The 27693-nt window shown below is 37.5% G+C and overlaps 1 protein-coding gene and 1 long non-coding RNA gene across 2 annotated transcripts in view; one reads left to right on the top strand and one right to left on the bottom strand.

Annotated features, from left to right (window-relative positions):
• Nucleotides 1–7646: 7646 nt before the first annotated feature.
• LOC143391216 (uncharacterized) lies at nucleotides 7647–10315 on the bottom strand. Its single transcript, XR_013090272.1, has 3 exons — nucleotides 10265–10315; nucleotides 8175–8271; nucleotides 7647–7726 (listed from the first exon to the last, which is right to left on the bottom strand). It is a non-coding gene; the product is annotated as an uncharacterized LOC143391216 (long non-coding RNA).
• A 1688-nt stretch (nucleotides 10316–12003) lies between these two features.
• Nucleotides 12004–27693, top strand: part of Pgr (progesterone receptor) — a 74154-nt gene continuing 58464 nt past the window's right edge. The window contains exons 1-2 of the mRNA XM_076843847.2: nucleotides 12004–13637; nucleotides 14690–14841. Coding sequence (XP_076699962.1) covers nucleotides 12004–13637; nucleotides 14690–14841 — 1786 coding nt within the window. The remainder of the gene's footprint in view (nucleotides 13638–14689; nucleotides 14842–27693) is intronic.

Here is a 27693-nt window from a genome sequence, read left to right on the forward strand (position 1 = left end):
ACAATATACTTTAACCCAGTGTTCAAAATTAATATCAGTCATGAGGGGCAGGTTGGCTGTGTGCTTCTGAAAGTGATGCCTTCAGAAGAATATGATATGCAATGTTCAAAACAGGAATGGTTAACTTGAATCTAATCATAAGGAAACATCAGACTATCCAAAAATGAGGAGTGTTCTTTTTTTCAAAGGACTAATATATTTCATAGTGCCAAAGTCACAAAAGTCTAAGAAGAGCCAAGGAAATATTCCAGATTAAAGCAGACTAAAGAGACATGACAACTAAATGTGATATATAATCCTTACCTGGAAGAGAAAATGTTATAAGGAATATTACTTGGTCAATTGACAAAATTATAAATATGATAAAGTATTGTGTCCATGTTAAATTTCCTGACATTGATAACCATATTCTGTTAATGTAACCCAATATTCATTATCTTAAGAAATATAGTCATCAAGAATATGAACAATAATAAATACTGTAGAGGATGTGGAGAAAAAGGAATACTTTTACACTGTTGGTGGGATTGTAAATCAGTACAAACACTAAGGAAGTCAGTGTGCAGATTCCTCAAAACACTAGTCATGGAAACATCATATGACCCAGCTCTACCACTCTTCAGTATTTCCCCTAAAGAACCAAAAGTCATTGCACTATAGTGATTCACACCCACCTATGTTTGTAGCAGCACAATTCACAATATCAGAACTATGGAACCAGCCTAGGTGTCCATCAACAGATGAATGGATAAATAAAATGTGTGTGTGTGTGTGTGTGTGTGTGTGTGTGTGTGTAATTTATATATACTATATATATGTGTGTGTATGTGTATATATCATAAAGAAAAATGAAATTATGTCATTTGCAGGAGAATGGATAGAAATAGAGGAACTAATATGTTAAGTGAAATAAGTCAGGCTCAAAAGGTTAAGGGAAGTATGTTTCTCTCATATGTTGAAGCTAGAGAGGAAAAAGGCAAAGGAAGGTGGGGTCAGGTCTCACGAAAATCAAAGGAATATCTGTAGAGGAAACAGACCAAGAGTTCAGAGACAGACATATAGTATAAATGGGGGGAAAATCCTAATAAGCCTTATTTTATCTTTCATATAACTTTAAACTTATTGCAATTTCTTCTCAAAATTAAACTATACAATTGCTATTCATCTTTTCAACCTTATAGAAATTATTTCTGGTATTTAGAGAAAAACATAGCTATTTTATATGCCCATTGTTCTTATTTATTTTATCAAAATTTCCCAGAATAGTAGTTTTCTTTTCCCCCTTCCTAGATAGGTAAATTTGAAATTGGTGTAATTAATAAAATCTTTAAGGTAAATACTGGTATATATGACTCCTGCTCCTGGACTGTAGAATGTGGTAAAAACAAATTACCTCCTGGTTTTTACTCTTCATGCTCCTTTTCAATGTCATGGTACCTTGACTCATTAGCACAAGGTTTATGACTCCTAGTAAACATACCAACTAGAGATTAACTATGATACATTTTTAAGCTTAGTATTTATATTTGTCAATCTTTTCTCATCCTAAAATAGTCCATACAAATACAGAATTTCAATAGTAATTTAGAACATTCCCTAAAAACTATGTTACATTGGGGAGAAAAACCTAGACTACACAAACAAAAATTGAAACATTTTAATAATAAAATGCAAGCCAGATCCATTTAAGTAGATATAGCCTCAGGGATAGAAGTATAACAAATGCAGCTCTGTATAAGCTCTGAACAACTATATGCTTAACTGCAGAACCAAAGAAATGAAAGCTATAGCCAGCATGATCAGTGCATGTAGGTGAAGAATGATTCCAGGTACATAAAGGGATATTGAGTTGATAATTATTGCTCAGTGGTAAAATGTCCTGTAGAATCTGGACATCAAAGTAGAATCTCAAGTATGTATTTATGTGTTAAAAATAATCAGAATAAATGCATGGAAATACCATATTTACAAAAATATGAAAGCTATTGAATTCACTCATTAAATTCACTGAATTTCTTTAAAGCTATTAAATTCACTGAATTTCTTTTCCAGTTTAAGTGCTGATTTGGATTATAAAGTATATAAGACTGGTATGATGTTAGACACTGCTGAATTCTCAATATCCACCTCCCTACTCCTATTCCTTTTATTGCACCCCAATTTTATTCATATATTGGCAGCACAGTACTCAGAGTAGTGGACTCAGCTGCAGGAGATGAATCATGATTAGTCTAATCAAATTCTTCTTTGAATAACTGGTTTAATGGTGGGCAGATGACTCAGTTCTGGCCAATAAGTCTTGATAGGAAGCCAAGTAAGTTGGTGTCTGGGTCCCTAATTTAAAAAAAAAAAATGTCAAGAGAAACTGTATATTCCGAATTTTGGATGAGGTTACTTGAGGTTTGAATGCCTGCTGCTTCAGTAGCCAGCATGGACACTACGGGACAAAGAAAGCAACAAACCCCACACCACTGAAGCTAGCTAACTGGAAAGATGGGGTGTGCAATCTTGGAGCATTAGTGAACCACTGATTAACTAGTTCAAGAGCTGCTTTCTTCCAGACTTCTTGTTATGTAAAATAAGCAGCATTTTTTTCTATAAGTCACATTTTGTTGAGAACCCTATTCCTGGGAGCCAGAAAATCTTTTAACAGTTGGTATTAAAAGGTATATTTGGGGGATAGTTATGCCAGAACAAATGGTGCAAAAAAACAGACATACTTTGGGGGTTAGTCAGTATATCCATGAAGGGGCCTGAATAACCTAAGAGTTGTATGGGGCACTGGATTCCGAACCTAAGGCTGTGTAAAAATTAGAGAAGTGAACTTTGTATACCTTCCTCTGTGGTAAAGTGCCAACTTTCACCTACAATTATTTCTTTGCAAAGATGTAAACAGTTGCCTCAATCTAAATCTAGAATGGAAAATATCAAATAGCATTTCTTAAAGTTGTAAGAAATTTTTTAAAAATTAACTAACCAAATTAAAACCACAGTGAGATAACACTGTACAATACTAGAATTTGTAAAATTAAAAATACTGACCAAATTTTTGTCCAGGATATGGAAAAAATTAGAACTCTAACATACTAGTGATAATATAAAATGGAACAGCCACTTTGGAAAATTGACAGTTAAAGATACATCTACCATCCATTTGGGCTGCTGTAACAATATACCATAATATTGGATAGCTTAGATACATCAGTTTAGGAGGCTGGGAAGTCCTCCATCAAGGAGAGAGAGTCAATTTCAGAAGATGGCCTGCTTTCTCATTTATAAATGGTATATGTAGTGGAAGGGGCTAGGTGTTCTCCATGACTTAATTACCTCCTAATGGCCCTGCTTCCTAAGGTCATCCCATTGGTCACTAACTTTCAATCTTTGTTGAAGCACAAACATACACACCATAATGTCCACTAATTTATCCAGACATTCCATTTCTAAATGTTTAAACCCAGGATAAATTAAAACATTTGTCCATTCAAAGACTTATACATGTATTTCATAGTAGCTTTATTTGTACTACCAAAAAAAAAAAAATGGAAGCAATACAAATATTCCATGTTATGGTTAGGATCTGGAAAGGCCCCCAAAGGCTCATGAAGGTTTTGTTCCCAGTGCAGCAGTGGTCAAAAGTGGAGTGTTCAAAAGTGGAGCTATTGGGGCTGGGGATGTGGCTCAAGCGGTAGAGCGCTCTCCTGGCATGCGTGCTGCCCGGGTTCGATCCTCAGCACCACATACAAACAAGGACGTTGCGTCTGCTGAAAACTAAAAAATAAATTAAAGATTCTCTCTCTCTCCCCCCCTCCCACTCTCTCTTTAAAAAAAAGTGGAGCTATTGGGAAATCCTTGGATTATGAGGGCTCTGACATCATCAGTGGATTAATTCATTCATGGATTCATAATTGTTGGCATTACTAGGAAGTGGTGGAAATTATAGGAGATGGGATCCAGTTGGAGAAAGTAAGTAACTGGAGGGTGTCCTTGAAGTATATATCTTGTTCCTGGTGCCTTCTTACCTTTCTTTGTCTGCATCCTAAATGCCATGAGATCAGCAGCCTTCTGTTTCTACCCTTCTTACCATGATGTTCTGTTTTACCTCAGGTCCAGAGCAATGGACGGAAAACTCCAAATCCATGAACCAAAATGATTTTTTTTTTCTTTTCTAAGTTATTTTTCTCAGATATTTTGTCCAAGTGATAAAAGCTAACTAACACATTCATCAAAGAGAAATGGATAAATAAAGAAACAAATCGTGGTATATTATGGATTATTGCTTAGCGTAATGATCTAGATATTAGGTGTGAGACAATGCATGTAGGGTGTGACTAGAGGAGGTGGGTCAATGAGGTGTACCTTTGGGGTATATGTTTTGTCCTTGATGAGATGAGAACTCCCTCTTTCTGCTTCCTGGTGGCCATGTCCTGTGCCATTTCCTCTCCCACAATCTTCCATCTTGATTTTCTGCCTCACCTCAGGCCCAGAGAAATGGAGTCAGCTGTCTGTGGACTGATACCTTTGAAATCACGAGCAACAAACTTTACCTCCTTTAAAATTGCTTTTTAGGTCTTTTGGTCACTGCAGGAAAAAAAAAATGCTGGCTAAAACGCTCAGCAATAAAAAGAGTCAACTTGGGCTGGGATTGTAGCTCAGTGGTAGACACTTTCCTAACACTGGTTTTGATCCTCAGCGTCTCCTAAAAATTAATAAATAAAATAAAAGAATTGTGTCCTTATACAAGTAAAAATATTTTTAAAAAGAGTGAACTATTGATATATGTTGAAACTCAATTGTGCTGAATGAAGGAGACTAGAGCTTTAAAAGCATGTGATGGATTATACAAAATTCTATCAAATAAAACCAAATGTAGAGCACATTTAGCACCCAGATCTTCATTTTAAAACCATTTTTTTTCTATAAAATAAATCAAACTTCTTTGGACAGAAGTCTGTATCTATTACTCAGGTAATATATTAATCAGCTTTCCATCAACTGTGACAAAATACTGAACCAATAAACTTAAAGGAGAAAATGTTTATTTTGGTTCATGGTTTCAGCTTAAGGTTAGTTGTCTTCATTGTCTTGGGGCCTGTGGCAAAGCAAAACATCATGGTGAAAAGCATGTGGCTGAGCAAAGATGTTCCACCTCATGGTGGTCAGGAAGCAAAGAAGGAGAAGAGGTGTCTTGGATTCCATTATCCCCTTCTAGGACATACACCTAAAGTCCTACTACCACCAACTTGGCCCTACTTCCTATAGTTCCCACTACCTCTCAAAAGGACCATTAGCTGGAGAACAAGATTTAACATATGTACTTTTGAGGGACATTCAAGATGCAAACAATAGCATTGACCCTATGACCCTCATAGTCTCACATTGATCCCAAAATGCAAAACTCATTCAACTAACTCCAGGATTTCCTATTCTCATAACAGTTCCAGTGTAGCTCAAAAATCCAAGTTCAAAATCTCTTCTGAGACTTACAGCATACTCTTAGCTGTGAGCCCCCGTAAAATAATACAGAGAGTTATAGTTTTCAAAGATACAATAAGGCAAGGTTAAACATTTCCATTTCAAAGGAGAGAAATAGGAAAACAAGAAAAAAAAACTGGCTAAAACAAGAACAAAACCCAGCAAAGCAAATATTAAGCTCTGTAACTCCAATTCCCGTATCCAGGTCACACAGTGACATGATATGAACTCCAAAGGGCTTGGGAAGCCCTCCCCCGTGGCCTTTCTAACTGCAGACCTCCTGTCCTCTCTCTTGGGTTGGCTGTGCTTGCTGCCTGCCTTGGCAGGCAGTCCTCATTCCTGGCGTCTACAATTTCCTGGGGGTATTCATTATAGCTTTGGCTTTACTCCTACAGCTTCATAATTCACTGTGTCAGGGGATGCTTGCAGAGGCCCTGACCCTGCCACATACTGCCTGGCCTCCTACTTTTCTTTGAAATATTGGTAGAGGCTTTCATGATCTCATAACTCTGTATACCTGCAAAAACAGCATCACACAGATGATGCCAAGGTCTGCCACCTGCTGGAGAAATAGGTTCACTTGCAGCATGACTGAAGCCACCTTTGAGTGCCTGTGTGGCTGAACATAGGGGAAAGAATGCTGGGGAAACAATTCCCTATGTGGCCCTGCCTACGCAGGGTGCTACCAAGTTCCCTTCTCAAAGCAAAGTCTTTAAAACAAGATTACACTTTTATACCCTTGAGCCTGTAATGGGTGGAGTCTTGCTAATTCCTGAGATGCTCTCAAAGCATCTTTCCTATTGACCCAGTGAAACATAGTTTCTGTTTAATGGCATTGATCTCTTCAGCAACCACACTCTCTTTGGCTGCAACTTTAAACATGCTCCTTTTCTGACCAAACTGAAAGTTTTACAAATAGTTTCATTCTACTATTTTTATTTATTTATTTTTATTTTATTTTTTACTGATTCTCACTGAATACCTGCTAAATGCAGCCAGTAATAGGTCTGCCACTGTCTGCATGCTGTGCTGTCTTGAAATGTCCTCCACTGTATTAATTAGTTTATCACCTTTAAACTCAAACTCCTACAAAGTCTCAGTATCAACAAAATATGGACAGGCTCTTTAATCTCTGTCAGAATGTAACATGAATGGCCTCTACTAAAAATGCCAATAAAACTCACATTTTCATCTGAAACCTTTCCATTCCTATCATCACACTTGTCTTCTGAGCCTCCATCAGAATCACCCATTAAACTCCACTTACAGCATTATAATTTTTCTAGCCTGCTTCTCCAAACTTTTCCAAACTCCTCCCACAAACCAATTCCAAAGTCTTCTGAACCACAGTATCAGGTATAGTCACAACAATGACCTCATTTCTCAGTACCAATTTTCTGTATTGGTTAGCTTTCCATCACTGTGACAAAATGCCTATGGTGATCAACTTTAAAGTTAGAAGGATTCGTTTTGGCTTACAGTTTCAGAAGTTTCAATTAATGACTCCATTGTTCTGTGGCAAGGCAGAATATCATAGTGCAAAGCATGGGGCAGAGCAAAGCTACTCACTTCATGGCACCCAGGAAGAAAAGTGCACATTACTAATGACCTTGTTCCTCCCAATGGGCCCCACCTCCTGAAGTTTCCACCACCTCTCAAAAACACCACTGGATGGGAATGAAGCCTTCAACACATGAACTTCTGGTAGACATTTAAGGTTCAAACCATTATAGATACAAATAAGAACTCCCAATATTCAAAGCTGGAACAATTTGAGCAACAAAATTAATCCATAGTGGCATAAGTAAAAGACTGAATAAAGCAGTAAACAGGGAGAAAACATAAATCTTTCCTGCTGAATTCCAAATAAGTCTTGTAGTTTACTCCACCCCCACACTCTTTTAAGTGATTCATTGTGACTTCCTTTAAAGAGTACAGTATGGAAGGAGAGAAAATTAATAACTGCTGTGGAGTAACCTGACAAACACTGCTTCAGCCCAGTGATTAAGATCAATACCGACAGTCACAGATCACATTGACGGGATATACCCATAATATGGTATAATGAATATGGCACTTAAACTTTTTTATTTTCTTCTCCAAAACAAAGAACCACAGACTACTTACAGTGTCATTCTATAATACTTCTCAGGACTATTAAGGTCATGAAATATAGGAAAAGTCCAAAAAAAAAAATTTCCAGCCAAAAAAAGGAGACTTGAGGACAATGAGATGTGATGTTCTGGATTGGATCCTGGAAAGGAAAATGGACCTTAAATTAAAACTAAGGAAATCTGAATATCCTATGATATATTTTAATTATTTTAATGTAAATTAATTACAATTTACCAACATTAGTTCATTAGTTATAACACATATGCTTTGTTAATACAGATGCCAATAACAGGAAACCCTACGAAGATATTTGGGCACCTGGTACTATTGCTCAAATTTTTCAAAAAATCTAAAACTGTTCTAAAAGTTAATTAATAAAAAATCTGAAGTAAACACATCTTTAAGATGTGTTTAATATTATTTAATATAATGTTTAGTAAATCAGATACGAATCTTTAAAACCTAATATATAGTAACAAAGCAGATTAGTGGTTGCTGGGGGAGTAACTGGGGTAGTAGAGAGAAGGGATGGAAAGAGCGGTATGACAGGATTGAAAAGTGGCATGGTCAGGCATGGTGGTGCACACCTGCAATCCCAGCCATTGCACTCATCAGGAATCGCAGGGACTCAGGTAGCTGAGGCAGCAAGATCACAAGTTCCAGTTCTCCACAACATAATGAGACCTGTTTCAAAAAAAAAAAAAAGGCTAGGGATGTAATTCTGTGTAGTAAAGCACCCTTGGGTTTAATCCCCAGTACCACAAAATGAAAAGATAAACAAACGAATAGATAAATGGATAAATAAATAAAAAGTGGCATGAGAACACTTTTGGAGGCAAAGGATATATTTGTTTTCCTGTTCATGCTGAGAATTTACATCTAAAACTTTAAAAATTACACAGTTTAAATGAATGTATCTTATCACATGACAATTAGGCCTTAATAAAACTCCCCTTTTAAAATTATAGGAAAAAATTCTTAAGTTTGTATTTTCTTCTCCAAAACAAGTCATCCTCAGGAATATTTGGTGTTAGCCCCATATCAACTGAATCTAACTGATGGATTTTGTTTCATTCAAAGATTCATATACTTGTGGAGTTCCTGTATCAATAATTCCAATCACCCAGCACCAAATTTCATGGAATAATGGTGTATTAGTACATGTTGGGAATCTTTATTATTGTTTTCCCACTTGAAGATTTTCGTTCTTATGGAAACAACCTAGTTAAACAGTATGCTTGAGAGAACTTTTTTGTAGCCAACCAAAATTAATCCAAATATAGTTTGTCAGATTAAAAATGAGGCCAAGTATTAATTTTGTGGCAGTAACCTGGAAACCAAGACCCAAGCCATCTGGCATTCAAAGTTACATTCATAAGAAGGCTGTCATTTAATTGTTTGGGTTCAAATCTGGCTCTGTTACTTACTATTTTAATAATATTAAAACTCTGTACCTCAATTTTCCCAATTATGTAATGGGATAGTAGTACCTATTTCCATGGGAAGTTGAAGGATTAAATAAGTTAACACATGTAAAGCGTTTAGAAGACTACATAGCAATTTTGTCTAGATTCTACTAATTCTACAGATTCTATGGCATTAGCTATCAAGGAAAAACAAACTAAAACCACAGTGTGATACCACTCCATGTACAGGCGGGATTGCATAGGGATAATAAAACAGATGTGGAGCAGTTAAAATCCTCATAAACTGCAGGTGGAAATGTAAAATGTTTAGTACCTTTGAAAAACAGTCTAGCAGTTCCTCAAAATGTTAAATGTAGGGTTATCATATAACTCAACCATTCATGTCCTAAGTATATAACCAAGAGAAATGAAAACAGGTTTGCACAAAAACTTATACATGACTTTTCATAACAGAACTTTTCATGATAACTAAGAAGTGAAAACAACTAAAAAGTCCAACAACTTAAAAATGGATAAATAAAATGTAGTATATCTACAAAATGGAATATCAATTGACAACAACCAAGTTATGAAGTACTAATACATGTACAATATGGATAAATCTTGAAAACATACTTAATTAAATAAATCAGTAAAAAATATCACGTATGGAAGAATCTATTTGTATGAAATGTCCAAAATAGGCCAATCCATAGAGACAGAATGTAGATTAGTGGCTGCTAGGACATTTGGGGAGGCAGAATGTGGGGGTAACTACTAAAGAGTGAGATTATTTTTTAGGGTTATATAAGTGTTCTAAAACTGATGGTGGTAAAGAATATGTTTGTTAAAACACTGAATTGTACACTCTAAGTAGGTGAACTGTATGGTATCTAAATTATATCTCAATAAAGCATGCCAATTATTTTAAGATGGCTTGGAATGAAGAAAGTCTGAAAAAAAAACCCAGGAGTGTTCATAATAATAAATTAGATCATCTCTCCAGCCTTATCTACTTCCTTCCCACACTTAATCCATGCTCCGTCCATTATGGCCATGTTACATTAACCGTATTATAGTTTCCTATTTGGTGCCTTGTTAACATCTAGTATTGCTTCCTGGACTTCTCTTTACCTAGATAATTTTTACTTATCTGAGTTAACTAATTTTTATTTACAGTAACTAATCACTGGAACAATCAAGTCCAAAACCCAGTGGTTTTGATAAAGTTTTATTTACCGCTCAGGTAGCCCCTCCTCAAGTATTCTTACCTCTAGCACCTTCATTCATCTTGGAATCTGGGAGTCATCCACTGTATTCTCTATACCTAAGTGGGAAAAACTTTGAGAAATTAGCATAGCTAGCACCTCCACATTCTCAAAGAAAGTTTCCAAATGATTAACTGATTTGAACAGGATATATTTAAGGTGATGTCAGGATGTCTAATGACCTTGGGTTTACCAGATATTGTTGGTTTATGACTCTGTATCTGAAGTATACATTGCAATACGCTCTCCTCTTTCTACAGCATCTTCATGAATTTAAAGGTGATATATTTTAGTATAGAGGTGATATATTTTATTATTTATTTATTTTTGTGGTACTATGATTGAACCAGGGAACTCTACCACTGAGCTATATTCTTAGCCCTTTTTACTTTTAGATAGGGTCTCACTAAGTTGTGGAGGCTGGCATCAAACTTGCAATCCACCTGCCTCATCCTCCAAAGTAGCTGGGATTATAGGCATGCACCACCCTGCCAGACAGAGATCTGTTTTTAAAGTTTCAAAGATAATTATTTTTAAGAATAAGAATATTGAGGCAAGAAAGCATTGTTCACCATCTCTACCATAGATCTCATATTGTAGTAGAGGAGTATCAGCTAAAACCAAAGAAAACTTTCCTTAAATTGATATTTATTAAAAACTGGAACACATTTCTTAGAACAACCCATATATGGCAATCAACATCTGAACTTCCTGAACAGGTAGAGAAAAGTTACTAATTATCTTCCACTCACAAATTATGTTAATTCTTTACAAAACTTGAAATCCTGAAATGGTCCTTAAATTTTTATTTCTAACAGATTCTATCCGTTTTTCCAATTACATTGGCATAATTCTTAATTGGTGGTGCAAAATCTAATATGCTTATGAGGTTCCATCCCAAAGCACCTGCTATTCACGGAGGAATTCAATCTAGTGGGTGTAAATATCAACTTCAGAGTTTCAAATCTGGTAGGGAATTGGGAAGGGAGGGGCTTTGGGCGGGCTTCACTAGACCAAGAAGGCGTTGTTAGGAAGCCTTGGAGCCAGCCTACACCTGTCATTGGGTTAAAGCCTTGGTAGTAGTTGAGTGTGAGGATTCTGGTGTGTGGATAGCATTCGCAATGAGAACTAGCTTCATTTGGCATTGAGTGGAATCTGCAACGAAAGGCGGCTCGTCCTCCCGCACCGCTGAGAACTGGGACAGCCTTAGAGAGGACAGTCGTCTGCAGTAGGGAACCGGCAGAAGCATGTCTGAGATGCGCTGTACTGAAAAGTCTATGTATGTAGCCCTGGAGTTTTAGAGAGAAGGGCAGTAGAACGCAATCAGGAATAGTTGAAAGACAGAATCTTGTGTAATTGAATTGCTTTCTCAGCTGCAGCCTCTCCAATGATGGACTTATGCGTTACTCTGCGTCTCCGGTCCACGAACAGAAGTCAGAGAACTCTCTTGGAAAACTCTCCCAACTAGGAGACAAACTACCTTTTCCTGCGCTCCTCACTTGCTGCAGGATCGAAACGACCGCCACCCTTCCTCTGACTGACCACAGGATGGAAGGCCAGGGCAGGAGCTGACCAGCACCGCCCCTCCAGACTCAGGAGGTGGAGATCCCCCTCACCCCAATCCAGCCAAATTGACACCCATTTTCTCCTCCCTCTGCCCCTATATTACCGACACCCCCTCCTCTTTCCCCTTTCCCTCCTCCCTAAAGACAGGGGTGGAGAAAAGGGGAGTTCAGGTCGTCATGACTGAGCTGAAGGCAAAGAATCCCCGGGCTCCCCACGCAGCGGGCTGCGCGCCCTCGCCCACCGAGGTCCAGTCCCCCCTGCTGGGTCGTCCGGATGCTGGCCCGTTCCAGGGAACCCAGACCTCAGACACTTCGCCTGTAGTTTCGGCCATACCCATCTCCCTGGAAGGTCTGCTCTACCCTAGGTCGTGCCAGGGTCAGGATCCCCCAGACCGGAAGACGCTGGATCAGCAGTCGCCGTCAGAGGTGGAGGGCGCGTACTCGGGAGTTGAAGCCACAAGGGGTACAGGAAGCTGCAACTCTAGAGTCCCAGAAAAGGACAGCGGGCTGCTGGACAGTGTTTTGGACACGCTTCTGGCGCCCTCGGGGCCCGGGCAGAGCCAAGCCAGCCCTCCCACTTGCGAGGCCACCAGCCCTTGGTTTCTTTTTGGCTCAGAACTCCCCGAGGACCCCCGTAGTGCCTCCGGTACAAAGGGGGTATTGGCCCCGCTCATGAGCCGGCCTGAGAGCAAGTCTGGAGACAGCTCCTCTGGGACAGGAACAGTCCATAAGGTGCTGCCTAGGGGCCTGTCACCGTCCCGGCAGTTGCTGCTCCCGACCTCTGGAAGTCCCCATTGGCCCGGGGCCTCAGTGAAGCCATCTCCGCAGCTAGCTGCGGCGGCGGAGGTTGTGGAGGAGGATGACCCCGAGTCCGAGAGCTCCACCGGTCCACTTCTGAAGGGCAAACCTCGGGCTCTGGGAGGCACAGCGGCCGGAGGAGGAGTCGCAGCCAGCGTGCCTGGAGCGGCTGCAGGAGGCGTCACCCTTGTTCCCAAGGAAGATTCCCGCTTTTCAGCGCCCAGAGTCGCCTTGGCAGAGCAAGATGCGCCGGTGACGCCCGGGCGCTCCCCGCTGGCCACCACAGTGGTGGATTTTATCCACGTGCCTATCCTGCCCCTCAACCATGCCATCCTGGCCGCCCGGACGCGGCAGCTGCTGGAAGGGGAGAGTTACGACAGCGGGGCCGCGGCCCCCAGTGCCTTTGCCCCGCCGCGGGACTCGCCCTCGGCCTCGTCCACTCCGGTTCCTTGCGGTGACTTCCCTGACTGCACATACCCGCCGGACTCCGAACCCAAAGATGACACATTCCCTCTCTATGGCGACTTCCAGCCTCCAGCCCTAAAGATCAAGGAGGAAGAGGAAGGCGCGGAGGCCGCCGTGCGCTCCCCGCGTCGGTACCTAGTGACCAGTGCCAACTCGGCCACCTTCCCGGATTTCCCCCTGGCGCCGCCGCCGCGAGCTCCCTCATCCAAACCCGGGGAAGCCGCGGTGGTGGGCACATCCGCCAGTGCCACAGTCTCGTCCGCGTCCTCCTCGGGCTCGACCCTGGAGTGCATCCTGTATAAAGCAGAGGGCGCGCCGCCCCAGCAGGGCCCATTTGCGCCATTGCCCTGTAAGCCTCCAGCCGCTGGCGCCTGCCTACTCCCAAGAGAGGGCTTGCCCTCCACCTCCGCCTCTGCTACCGCCACCGGGCCGCCACCTGCGCTCTACCCTCCGCTGGGCCTCAATGGACTGCCGCAGCTCGGCTACCAGACCACTGTGCTTAAGGAAGGCCTGCCGCAGGTCTACCCACCGTATCTCAACTACCTGAGGTGAGGGCCTTGCGTCGGGTGCGCCTGGCAAGTAGCGCTCTTGGTGGCTTAAGACTGCCAGCCTCCCTCCGGCAGCATAGGGCTCCCTTCCCCCGGGTATCCTCGAGGGGGTGGGCAACAGGGACCTGGCACAAGGACAGTTTGCCTTACTCTTCTCATTACTCTTTTGGGGACACAAAAGGGGCGCAGAATATGCCATTTGGGGGGAAGAAGGACCATTACCGGCATTGTCTTTACTGGAGAAGAGCTAAGGCAGTTTCCCTGGGAGGAGTGGGACTTAAAGAGTGGCTGGCCAGAACCCAAAGCAGAAACAGCTTAGGAATTTGTACACATTAAAGGCTCAATTTTCATATGAATCTCAAAATGAAAATTAATTATAAGCGTAATGTTTTAATTGTGTATTTATATGTCAATCACTACAGTGCACAATACTCTAATAGTGTTTCAGATTCCCTATTACGTTTCCAAGAATATTTTTATTTATATACTGAAGTAATGGAGGGTAAAAGAAAAAGAATCCTTGGTTTGTAGACTTTCCTGCTGCAAAAACACTGTAAATGTATTGAACAATATTTGTGTTTGCTGGCTTACACATGTATACACACACTTACAGAGTTAAGTTTTCAAAACTTTAAGCAAAAGCATCACTAAGTTCTGTTGAACACTTAAAGTCAAACATGTTTATTGTTACACAGCATACAGGAACGGTATAACATTTTATTTTGTCAGAAACTAAATTGCTCCTTATATAGAAAAGGAGTCCTGTAGAGAGATTTCTATTTAACTAATAGAGTTTAGCTTTCCTAAACATAAATTGATACACTATCATTCTTTGAGGTTGGTACTACTGATGGATGGTCAATAGTTTGCAAGTTTAGTGAATCTAATTATAGTGAGTCTATTATATCATGTTTAGTTTGCATGTCTTTCAAGTGTGTATAATTGTGTTATATTTTTAAATCCCCTTTAACCTCATCAATACTGGTTTTAAAAACATTTAGTATCAGATAGCAGTACAACAAAAAATAGAGTATTTTGTTTTGCATTTCAAGGCCAGATTCAGAAGCAAGCCAGAGCCCACAGTACAACTTTGAATCACTACCTCAGAAGATTTGTTTAATCTGTGGGGATGAAGCATCAGGTTGCCATTATGGTGTCCTTACCTGTGGGAGCTGCAAGGTCTTCTTTAAAAGGGCAATGGAAGGTAGGCTTCTTTTTCCTGATTCTTTATTATTGACTTAATTGTCAATGGAGACCATCTTTGTAATTATCCCTTGCTTCTAAGAAATAGTGATATTTTATATAACTTAAAATATATGATGATATTTCAATAATACATTTTTACTATAATACTCAATAGTGAATGTGATTGGATATTATAATTTTATACTCTTTGATTAACACTTTCAATAGAAGACATGAGTCATCATAATCTTGAGGCCAGTGCTACTATTGTTCAATAATTAGTTTTCAGGACAGCTTGGTTTTAAATGGTGTTTTTAATACATCTACTGTATATGCAAAGCACTTTACAGTTTTTATTGACAATGGTTGTTGTTGAAATGATGTGTGTTTATAAATGTGTGTATATTCAGGAATATATGGAATGCATATAATTCAATTCCAAATTAACACACATACATACATAGGTATACATACATATTGCATTTACAATCTGTCTACATGACGTTGTCCTTGTATTACATGCATATTTGTGTACTGTGTATTTATGCATGTTTACATGGTCATCCCAAATAAAATTTAGTTCCCTTTCTGTTTAGTATATGTTTAATTGTGTAAGAGTATAGGAGCAAATTGTTTTGAACAAATGAAAACTTTGGAAATCATTGTAATTTAATTTCTAAAGAAATATTTTGCTTTTAGTAAAAGCTACCCATTTAAAAATTATTTAAATTACATATTTATCAAATGATTTTGGATTGGCTTGAATAGTATATTTCAGACTTCATTTTTCATAGAAAACATTGTGAATTTCTCTTTCTACCTTCACTAAAATCTTTAGCAGCCAAACACATTCATGTTTGAAATAAAAATGTATTTAAAGATCATTTCATGTTGTAATATATGGAATAAGTATAATTTATAACAAGTTGAGAGGACTACTAAGATCATATGAACAATATACAATGAATCAAAGTTTGAATGTCTGCTCTTTTGTTTACTGTTTGTGAAGTTTTCTGATTTAAAAGGCTTTTATTTATAAGCAGAGGGGAGTAGAAAATTTTCACTTAAGGAGACTTTAAATGAAAATTTAAATTTCTTCATAAAACTATTTACTTTTGTAATGCTCTATCCATGTACAAATATGCCACAATCAGTCATGTATGTCTATATGTGTCTGTGATTAAATACAATAATAATAATAATAATAATAATAATAATAAAAGGGAGATCAGTAGAGTAGAGCAAGTACATCAGGGAAGGGAGAAGGGAAGGGAAAGGAAAGGTACTAGGGAATTGATGTGCATGTACAAATATGACATAATGAATCCTCCTATAAAATTAAAATTATGCACCAATTTAAAAAGTATTTGCTTTATATATTTTCAGAATGTATTTTTCATAAAAGATGAGTGCATTTAACTGATATTGAACATAATCAGCTTCAGGATAGGTTAATTGCATTTTAAATTAATTAAGACAGTGTTAAAAGAGGGTGCTTGAAAGCACAGGCAAGTGAGAGTAAACTTAACTCTCCCGTGTATATGATATAGTCAGTTTCAGATGCAAGTTCTTTGTATGGAAAAGTTCATTCTCCAGTTGAGCAACTGGATTTACTATTCCTATCTGACTATGGTATTGGTTGAATGAACATTCACTTGTAGATTATGATTTTTCTTGCTTATAGTCTACTTAGAATAGTTTAATTTCATAATTAAATGACCCATTTAGGATTCTCCAAAGTCCAGTTTATTCTAGCCTACCTCCTTTTTATAGATAAGAAAATCTTAAAGACATAAATCTGAAATTTTGGAAATTTCACAACTAGTTAGTAGCTGCTTCTTAGTTTAAAAATAGGTAAAGCACTTGCCTTGCATATGTGAGGCACTGGATTCCATTCTCAGCACCACATAATGATAAAGATACAGTGTGTTCACCTACAACTAAAAAATTTTTTTTTTAAATAGGTTATTTTAAATTGCAGTGTCTATAAGTCAAAGATGCAAATAGATGGTATATGCTACTTAATTCTTGGAATTTACTTCATAAATTTCATGTATAGAATGAAGAGAATCCTTCATTGGATTGAAACACCCTTTTGGGGCAGTATTTAAATCATTCATCAGACTAGAGAAAAATAATAATATTCTATGAGTAAATTGATTCACTTAGCAATTATTATAGACCTAAGGGGTATATATTTAAAGGTATATTTAGATTTATGCCAAAGGTACTCTTTACCTCCCTCTTCCTTAGATATAATATGAAGATAACAATAGTGGATACTTTTTAGGCTTGCTATAAATATTAAATGAGTTACTCCATATATACTATTTAAAAGAATATCTAGCATGTTGTCAGCTTCTATTGGTGATGTTTTTACCTCCAATGAGTTTACAATAGAGTTCAGAAGGTAAAATATATGCATATGAGACATTTAAACTTTCTCATTAAATGCTCAGATAAGAGTTGAAGAGCCATATTAGAGAATTGTATGAGTTAAAGGTTGGGAAGCTAAGTTGCTAATGCTTGGATAAATTGGGAGAGAATTGGTGATTGAAGGCAAGGGAATAGAGAGAAGATTCTGGGAATTTTCAGGGATGACAAAGATGAGTAGAAGGACTTTCACAGTTGGAAACAAATACCAGGTTTGAAATCTTAGAGGAAACAGAGTTGTGTGATGGACTGGTTCAAAGTTGAGCACTGTGTGGATGCCAGAATGGCCAGAAGTTGTAAGTCAGTGGGTAACAATTTGCATAATAGTTTTACCAAGGATAATAATGATAATACTGCAATTATAAAATACTTTCTATGTGCCGGTGACTGTTTAATAGGTTTCAACTCATTTAATCCTAATAACATGGATTGTTATTATTATTCCTCCCACTCTACTAATGAGGAGGACACTACACTGCCTTAATCACAAGAAGTGATAGAATCAGGCTTCAAACCCAGGTGGTGTGACTCCAAATCTCTGCCGGCAATCACTATGCTTCCTCTTTCATAATAGGAAATGTGGTTGATGTTTGCCAAGAGATGAAACATTCAGAGAGATAAAAGTGAATCCTGAAGAATGCAATATCAGGGATAATTAGATCTGTGTGATACAAAGAGTGGATCACATTTACTTCATATTTAGGGCAGCAATGAGAAGACAGTCAGGGGCCAAGAGCCAGTTTCCCTACCTCTCTTCCAAGTCAGGAGTGGGAGCTGAGAGAGACTCACCCAGGAAAGCTGAGTTTAACTTGCTATGTATGACACCAAGAAGAGAGAAGAGATAGAGAAAAGATACCACCCAGAAAAAGAGATACAGGAACAGGGAAAATGACCACTCTTGTGCGAACCAAATCTATTTAAAATATATTAGCCAAAACACAATTGTTGAAGAGTCAATTACATTCCTTCACCAAGACTTGTAGGGTGGGGAAGTGGTCAAGAATTATTCAGTGCCTTTCAAAGAAATGAAGTATAGTTCTATAAATGCCAGCTAGGGACCAGGTACTATGAAGTAAAGAACCATTTCCCACTTGTGCACTGTAACCAGCTTAGTACCAGGAGAATACTAGGCATTCTATAAATAACTGTTTTTCTACATGAAGCCATCATCCTAACTGATAATGACATGCTTTTATTATTTGGATACTATACTCTGTAACAGTATTTATAGTGAATATATTTGAAGTAAAATGGTTATACAAATGTTGTAATATAGTTGAAATGTATTATTTAGAACACACAAGGCTATGTTAGGCATTGATGGACCTTTAACTGTATTGTAATATTATCCTTATTCTTTATTCATGTATTAATTATTCACTAATTAGTTACCTTTATCACATTAGTTTGAGTAATCATTTATGGAGCATCTGCAGTGTCCAGGCACAAGGCTAGGTGCTGATCAAAGAAAAATAAAACAGTGTGGACTGTTCAGCATTGGCTGGCCCCTGCTCCAGCAGAATTTGGAGAGTGGTGGGAAGAGGGGCCTTTTGCCAATCTGAATACACATACCTAATTGCAGGTATGGGAAGGGTTAGGGTCTGTGTGGTTCTTGGATAACTAGAGAGTTGATCCCCTCTCAGAAACTGGGGATAGTTTAGGAAGTCTTTAGAATTAGAGAGACATCATCATAAACAGCCACAGATGAAACTGGACAAAAATGAAATACTTTTAGGGAATATGGTTTTTCTTATACTATAGTTGAATATATTTGATATCATAATTGAAGAGTGAAAACAGATTTAGTAGCATAATTCTCCTTGATATGGAAAATGTTAGAAAGAAAAATGTTAAACATTCAAATTTTCATTAACATGTTTTTTCTATCTTTAGAATTCTTAAATGCTTTTTCAATCTTTTATAATCTACAAAATGATCCAATAATCCTTTCCACTATAATTTATAGTCTTAAGAAGATATTTTGCCAATCATCTTATTTAATTTACACTCTAGTAGAATTTACTCTTTGGAAGTTTTCCCATTGCCCTAAAAATAAACATGTAGTAATTCTCTAAAATTCATTTCAAAACTTGCTAGCCAATTTCTTCTCAAACTGCAAGTCTCTCAGTTTAATATTTAACATGAATAAATAATTTTACATTATGACCCACTGAAGCAAGCTTCTGTTATACTGAAAAAGTAGTAGTTACAAACAGAACATTTGGCACCATCTGTTCAATATTTGATTATGTAGGGTTCCCACATTATTTATTCACCTTAAGAACTTGTATATTAACATCCTGCAAGAACTGGAGGGATACAGTGGTAGCAGACATCCATGCTAATGCTAATAGCTGTTCTTGTTCTGGTCGTTGAGTCCCTTTAATTACTCAAGTAACACAGCAGTACCTTCTTCTATAAAAAATTAAAACATTACCAATAAGGCTATGTCCTCTTTGATCAATTCCACTGGTGTTTTCCTTTCCCTATGATTCTTCTCTACCTTCACCTCTCTTTTCATGTGTGTATATAACGTGTTGTTTGAGGTGTGTTACGACATAGATAGTATCACATAATGTATGTACCATTCTTCCAATTATTTTTTTCATATGACTTGAAGCCCTGTATATGTTTAAATGTGTGTGTATGTGTGTGTGTGTATGTGTGTGTTGTTCTAACTTGTTCTTTTAAACACTACCCAGTACTTGATAGAATCAAAATCCTCTTTTCCAGGCATTGCCTAGGTAACATTACATGAGTAAGTCTTTCTTGCACCTGTCTCATTGGTGCATGACTTGTTCCTCTTTCCAGAATACATTTAGGTGTTTTGATATGGCTATAAATGAACTAGGTGAATAGCTTCATTCCTACTACCAAAATAATCTGATTCACTACTTTATTTGCTGCAAAGATATGTGTTGATACTGCATTTCCAAGTTCATTTGAAACTACAAAGATGATTGTAGACTGCATATGTATATATTCATACATATCATCATCTTTGACAGGCAAAAATCGTAAAGAAAATAAAACAAACAAAAAGTCCTATCGTATTACTATAAAAGGACAAATGAGTTAAAAAAGATTTTTTTTAGATGAATTAGTTAATAAACGCACATGAAAATACTTAGACATGAGTTGCATCAAAGCCAGAGAAGACACACAATAGCATTCCATTAGACCAATCCAGGATTGTAGTTTGTTCCTCTGGGAATATCCTAATATTGTGCGAGAGGCTTACTCATTTAACAAATTATTGGCCTCAACTATGATTCAAGCACTGTTCTAGTTCCTTTGCTATGTTAACACATTTAATATTTGGATGAGTCCTATGAGGTGAATGGACCTTTATACCTGAATTTTACAGGGAGTTATTCAGATTTACTCATCCTTAGAAAAACTCTAGAAAGGAGGAGAGATATTTTATGAGGATTTCTATTACTTTATTACTTGTGATACAGTATGGAGAAACTGAAAATAGCCCAACTATCTGTTATTATTAGATTAATAAATTATAGTACACCTTTGTAATGAAAAACAGTGGCATTTTAGATTGAGCCAGCTGTCCATATTATAAATGTGAAAAACTTTCTAAAACATGATTTTGTGAAAAAGTAAGCAATGATATTATTCACAGACAACTGTGTTTACTGAGGAGATGGCAATCTCCCAGCCACCTGGCACCCCCTTTCTTCCACAATGGTTCTTCCTAGTTTCAGCTAGCCTCTGCTTGCCTAGTGCTGTCTAATGGATATACATACCACTTGCCCTAAATGTTGAAAGAGACCAACAAAGAATGAATCTGTGGTGGGCAATTGAGAGCAAAGGCTCAAGGTCACTTTGAATCATGAATTAAGGAATCCAGCCAGAGTAGGTGGAACCAAGAACAGGTATAGACCTACAATTCCTCTCTCTCTATCTTAATATCCACAAAGCTGTGCAAACATTAAATGCTGTCATAGTCACTTGTCAACTATACCCGACAAGATTTAAATTCATTTGGCAGCACAACCTGATCTGAATTTCCATGAGGGCATTTTATAGTCTGTGAACATTCGTATATTTTGCTGCATAAATATAGTAGTTTTCCTATTAAGTGTTGGTCTCCATTATCCTTCTAAAGCACAAATAATTCTTAATTTTCAAATACAGCTGATCCAAAAAGGGAAGTAATCAGGTAATAAGGACTAAGCCCTCATGAATAAGATAAATGCTCTTGTAAAAAGGAATCGAGAGCAATTGTGTATCCCTTCTACCGTGTGAGGACACAAAAAAGTGCTGAGTATAAACCAGGAAACATTCCCTCAACAAACACCAGATCTGCCGGTACCTTCATGTTAGTCTTCCCAACCTCCAGAAAATGAGAAATATATTTGCTAATGGAATGACTGGAGTAAGTGTGTACAGCATGGTGGTTGGGGACCAGGGGTCCTTGGTGCAATCCAAATTCATCTGGTTCCATCTGTGGTTTGATACCATGCTGGAACATCAGTAGAAAAGATTCTGGATCTCTTGGGCAGAGAGAGTCTAGGGAATTTCTTGTTTGGTTGGTACCAGTTTTGCCAGCTCACCTGGAGAGATGCACAGATTGAAGTTGCTGGGGGTTGCTTGCTTTTTCTCCACTTAGTCTTACATTCCTCTTAACTTTTTGAGGATAGGAGCTAACTGAAGGATAACAGCATTTGAGAATTAAAATTGTCACAAGATGCTTTATTAGAGTTTTGATGGTTTGCTAGATTGTTTGAATAATGAAGTATGTAAAAAAATGGTTTTGATAAGTCAGTAGAGCAAAGATGTATCAAAAAAATACAACCTCAATAGTGATGCTTTCTGTATTATAAGCATTCCACTATTGTCATATATTTAAAAAATAAAAAAATATTTAAAAAATGTTTTATGCAAAATCTGCAAGACACTGATAAGATTGTTGCTGTGATGTTAAAAGAAAGATTTCAAGTTCAGATTATAGGTGACATATGGAATCCCATTACTGCTTACTTCTGAGGAATGTATTATAACACACAGGTTGAAGCCTAAAGTGAGCAAAGCTTGGTAAAATATCTTTACTGTGGTTAATTTTTAACATAAGGCCCAGAAAATATAGTAGTATCTTAATGATATATTGCAACATGACGAGGTATGTCCAGGAAAAATTTTAACCACAACATAGTTTTATTGTTGCACAGTACTTAAGAGAGATCTTAAACTTAAAAATGATGTGGTCTAAATTTCTGACCCTTTCTATGATGACAGGAGTCCCAGTGTTATGCTACTTAGAAGGTACTTAACAGATGAGACAGGTAACCTGCCCTTGAAGTTAAAGACAATATTCTTGTTTTTTTTTTTTAATGGCAGGAACTCCCTTTTAAAAGATATCTTTATTATGAAGAGAATATTTTGAAAAACAAGTATTAGGGATGATTCCATTGTTATTTGCTCTTGTTGTAAAATCACTATAAAACTTAAAAAGTTTTACAGCTACTTTCATACTTGGAAATAACTTGTTAAAAAAATCTTTCACAGAGTTTTCAATAGTTAGGTTCTGAAGATATTTAATAATAATAGTGACATTTATTACATGTCAGGATCTTGGCTCAATATATTACATGAAGGACAAAGAGATTAAATCACTTGCACAGGCCAAGAGTGAATAAATGGCAGAGCTGAGACATTATATCATGTATTATCCATTATCCAGTATCTCTTTATGTTAATTATTTGTTATGAAAACTGATTGACATCAGGGAGAGTGGAAATTCGCTAGCTGAATTTCTGGGGAAGAGAACCTGTATAATTGGGAGATGGAACTGGAATACAATGCACAACATGACTAAGTTACCTCCTCTGCAAACAATTGACTCATTCCAGGGGTGTGTCTGGGTATCTATCTTCCATTTTTCTCTTCTCAATCTTCCAACACTTTTCTGTCCTCACTTTCAGCAAATGACCTGGCTTCCTAATTTTCTGAGAAAACTTCCTGAAATTTTAGGATGTACTATTGCTCTCACGTGGTATCTAATTCATAATCTATTTTTCATCCTGCACTGGAGATCTGTGTGCTCTTCTTGAGATCATTCTTCCCACTTGGACACTAGATCTGGGCTACTCCTGCCTACTCAAGAGCATGTGCCAGAAATGCTCCCCTTCCCAACTTAAATAATTTCCCTCCTCTCTACTGGATCATTCCCATCAGCATGCAAGCATATTAATATTTTTCCCATCCTAAAATAAAATATCCAAAATATTCCTGTTTATTTTACTTACCCTTCAGCCATCAACCATTTTCTTCCTCTTTTGCAGCAAAACTCTTATGAGGATAAGAGTTTTCCTAAATCTAATCCGATCAGTTTTTTTTCCTCTATTACTCCTCCAAAACTTTTCTTGTCATGGTGACCTCATTGTAAATCTGATGGCGATTGTCAGTCCCACCTACTGGATCTATTGGTACATTTGATAGTTGATCACTCCACCTTCCTAGAAATGGCTTCTCTGCTTGATTTTTAAGACGCCATACTCTTAATTTTTTTACTGACTCCCTTTCAAATCCTTCTCCTGCTCTTAGCACCCGAGGCCCCTGTTTTCAGTATTAGGACTCCTTCCCTGTGTTTATATGTTTATTTCCTTGGTGATCTAATTCAGTCTTTTGAATTTAGATAAATCATCCACACACTGACCACTCCCAATTTTCTATGTCCAGTCCAGTTATTTTCCATGAGCTGTAGGCTTATATATCCAAATGCCTACCTGATATCTTTATAGTAGGGTGACTGAACATCTCAAACCAATAAATCCAAAAGTTAGCTTCTGATCTACTTTGGATTTTGGCTGGCAGCCAGTGTCCTTTTTTGGTCTTCAGTCCATTTGTCTCAGAATCAGCAGTTTAAGATGAAGATTGCTGAGTCTTATCTCATATATACTTTGATCTCATATATACTAAATCAAAGTGTCTAGAAATGGGACCCAGAAATCGGAATTTCATTGAGCTATACAGTTGGTTCTTAAAAGCACTGCTTCATTTAAAGAGTAGCCAGAATAGTGTAAGCTGAGGGTGACATGATCAACTTTGTTAATGAGAAAATTAATTCTGGAAGCAATGGGGAAGATGGGTGGAAAGTTGTATGAGAGAGGCAGGAGCTAAGAAAAATTAAAACACTCTGTTCTAGATAGAGTGGGAAGGAGCCTACAGTTCTGAGATGAGATGAGAAAAAAGCTACTTTTCTTTGTCTAAAGCATTGACATTAATCTATCAAAGGCAGGTGAGCTGTTGCCCATACCAAGAATGTTCCCTCCTGCAAGAATTCTGGAAAATGTGAAAGGCCAGGGAGAAAAGATGGGGACTAACATATTTTGGGGTGTGTCCTTATAATATACCAGGTACTACGGTGTTATAGCTTAGATATTAGGTGTCCCCCAAAAGCTCATATGTGAAGCCATGCAAAAAGATTCAGAAGTGAAATGATTGGATTATGAAGGCCTTAACCAAATCAGTGAATTAATCCCCTGATAGGGATTAGCTGAGTGGTAACTGAGGATGGGTAGGGTGGGGCTGGAGAAGGTGGGGCATGCAGGGGCATGCCTTTGGGGTACATAGCTCATATTTGGCAAGTAGAGTCTCTCTTTCTGCTTTCTGATAACCATATGAGCTGCTTCCCTCTGCCACACACTTCTACCATGATGTCTGCCTAACCTTGAGCCCCTAGGAATGAAGGCTGCTGTCTATGGATTGAGACCTCTGAAACGGTGAGCCCCAAATAAACTTTTCCCCCTGGTCAAGTCTTTTAGTAACAGCAGTGAAAAAGCTTATTAAAACATATAGTAGGCCTATTGCACAGTATTCCTTATCTCCTTCAATTTTCAGAAGTTGTTTTAGAAGTTGCTTTCATTCTCTTTGTAGATTAAGAATTGAAACAGGCAGGCAAGGTAACAACTCTAATGTCACCCAGCCAGTTATTAATGGAGCTGGTAATCAAACTCAGTTCTGTTCAACTCCCAAACCTGAACTGTTCTCACTGTACCATACCATCTGACACTGCTTGAAATAAGACATGGTGGTATCAATTAAGTAAGAGATTTATCAGGAAATACTTAAAAATCTGGTAGTAGTCCAATCTTATATATTTGGGGGGTCTAGACCTACATAGCAATCAGGAAGATGTTAATTATCCACACAATTCTATTTTTGTACAAAGACAATTTCAGATAAGGATGGTGAGACTCTAGAGAATTATAACAGAAACTTAAGCCACCTGATATGTTAATCACAGTTTGTACAAAATAATCAAGTTGAACATCAATAAATTTAGGGTTTCCATGCTAAAGAAAAAAAAATAAACTGCATAAATATGAGGGAAAGAATTAACTATTTCCATGTGAGTAAAACTTGAATCAAAAAACACAATGATTTAAACCACCTTGTAAATGCATACCTTTGTAAATTTTTCATATTTTTATAAAGGTATCTTGAATTCCTTTCTTATTGGTACATGTGTTCAAATGATGTGTCTGTGTTATGTAATGTGTGGTACTTTACATTTCCTAAAAGCCTGTTGATTAGCTAAATACACAATCATAGGTGTTTGGTGTAACTAGTTAGATAATTTGGTGTTTTACCAGTTAAAAGATATGTGAATATTTAGGAGAGAATTTATAACAGAGATAGAGGGATTGTTTGGCTTAGAGAACAGTGGTTCTAGCTTCAGGAAGGAAGGATGAGAAGCTGATCCACAGTGAGAAAGCAAAAAAATAAATAAATAAGTAAAGGAAATAAAGAGAAGAAAGAAGAACAAATAATTTTGAATGGTAACAGGAAGGGATTAATTCTTGAATTTTTAAAAAATATTGGAATGGGTCAACAAACAGATTTCTATAAACTATTTGTCTCCTCCTTCAGAATATATCTAGAATCTGGCCCATCATCACTACCTCACTGACGAGTTTGGTTCAAGCTACCATTATTCCCCTTTGGATTTATCGCAACAGCCTCTCATATCTAGCTTTGCCTCCTCTATTCTCATCCTAGATGCTAAAGTAATACTGTTAAAAAAAAAAAAAAAAAACAGATCATGTCATTCCTCGAAAGCCTCTAATAGCACTATATTTCTTTCAGATTAAAACCAATGTTTGCTCAGTGGTCTCCAAGGCTTGGCAGGACATGAACCCTCCTGCTCTCTGATATTACTTTCTACTACTATTCTCCCTGGCTCAGCTACCACTCACCTTATTAGCTTCCTCAGACAATTCAGTGCATCTCTTAGCATCTTGAAAATTAGTTGTTTCCTCCCTAATTTTTTTTTCTGACACTCCACATTCACTAAGCTCATCCTAACTTCTAGCTCCAGTCCTGAAATATACCAAATATTGTTGATGGCCGGTCTCTCATTTAATGGTCATATTTTCCCACTTGAGTGCTATCAGGTAACCTACTTTGACACTCCTGTCAGCTATAAGCACATTAAGTTTTCTCTTCTTGCCTAATTGCTTTGGCTAAATTTTCAAATACTATATTGAGTAGGAGTGGTGAGAGGGGAGATCCTAGTCACATTCCTGATTTTAGAGAAAATGCTTTTAGTTTTTGCCCACTCAGTATGATGTTGGCTTTGTGTTTATCATATAGAGTCTTTATAAAGTTGAGGTAAGTTCTTATTATCTCTAGTTTCTTTAGGATTTTTCACATGAATGGGTGCTGGATTTTGTCAAAGACTTTTTTCCACATCTATTGAAATGATCATGAATGATTTTTTGTCTTTGGTTCTATTTATGTGATGAATTAAATTTTATTGATTTTTTTTATATTGAAACTTCCTTGCATCCCTTGAATGAAAACCAATTTGGACATGGTGTTTGATCTTTTTAACATATTTTTGAATTCTATTTGGTAATATTTTATTAAGTATTTTTGAATTTATGTTTACCAAGGATGTTGATTTGTCATTGTCTCTCTTTGAAGAGTCCTAATCTGGTTTTGGTATCGGGTGATACCGGCTTTCTAGAATGAGTTTGGGTGTGTCATCATCATCCTTCTCATTCTATTTCATGGATAATTTGAGGAGGATTGGCATTAGTTCTTATTTAAACATCTGGTAGAACTCAGCTGAGAATCCATCTGGTTCTGGACCTTTCGTTGTTGAAATGCTTTTAATTAATGCTGCAGACTTACTGCTTGTTACCAGCCTGCTTAGGTTTTCTGTATCCTTTTGGTTCAATTATGGTATGTTGTGTGTGTCTAGAAATTTATATATTTCTTCCAGATTTTCCAATTTATGTAATGTAAGTTTCAAAATAGTGCCTAATGATCCTCTGGATTGGGGGGATAAATATTGTGATGTCTGCTTTTTATTTCTAATTTTATTAATTCGGGTCTTCCTTCTCTTTCTTTTGGTTAGTTTGGCTAAGCTTGTCAATCCTCTTTATATTTTTTAAGTGCCAACTCTTTATTACA

The sequence above is a fragment of the Callospermophilus lateralis genome, chromosome 2 (genome assembly GCF_048772815.1).
Source record: "Callospermophilus lateralis isolate mCalLat2 chromosome 2, mCalLat2.hap1, whole genome shotgun sequence".
In the NCBI taxonomy this organism is placed as follows: domain Eukaryota; kingdom Metazoa; phylum Chordata; class Mammalia; order Rodentia; family Sciuridae; genus Callospermophilus; species Callospermophilus lateralis.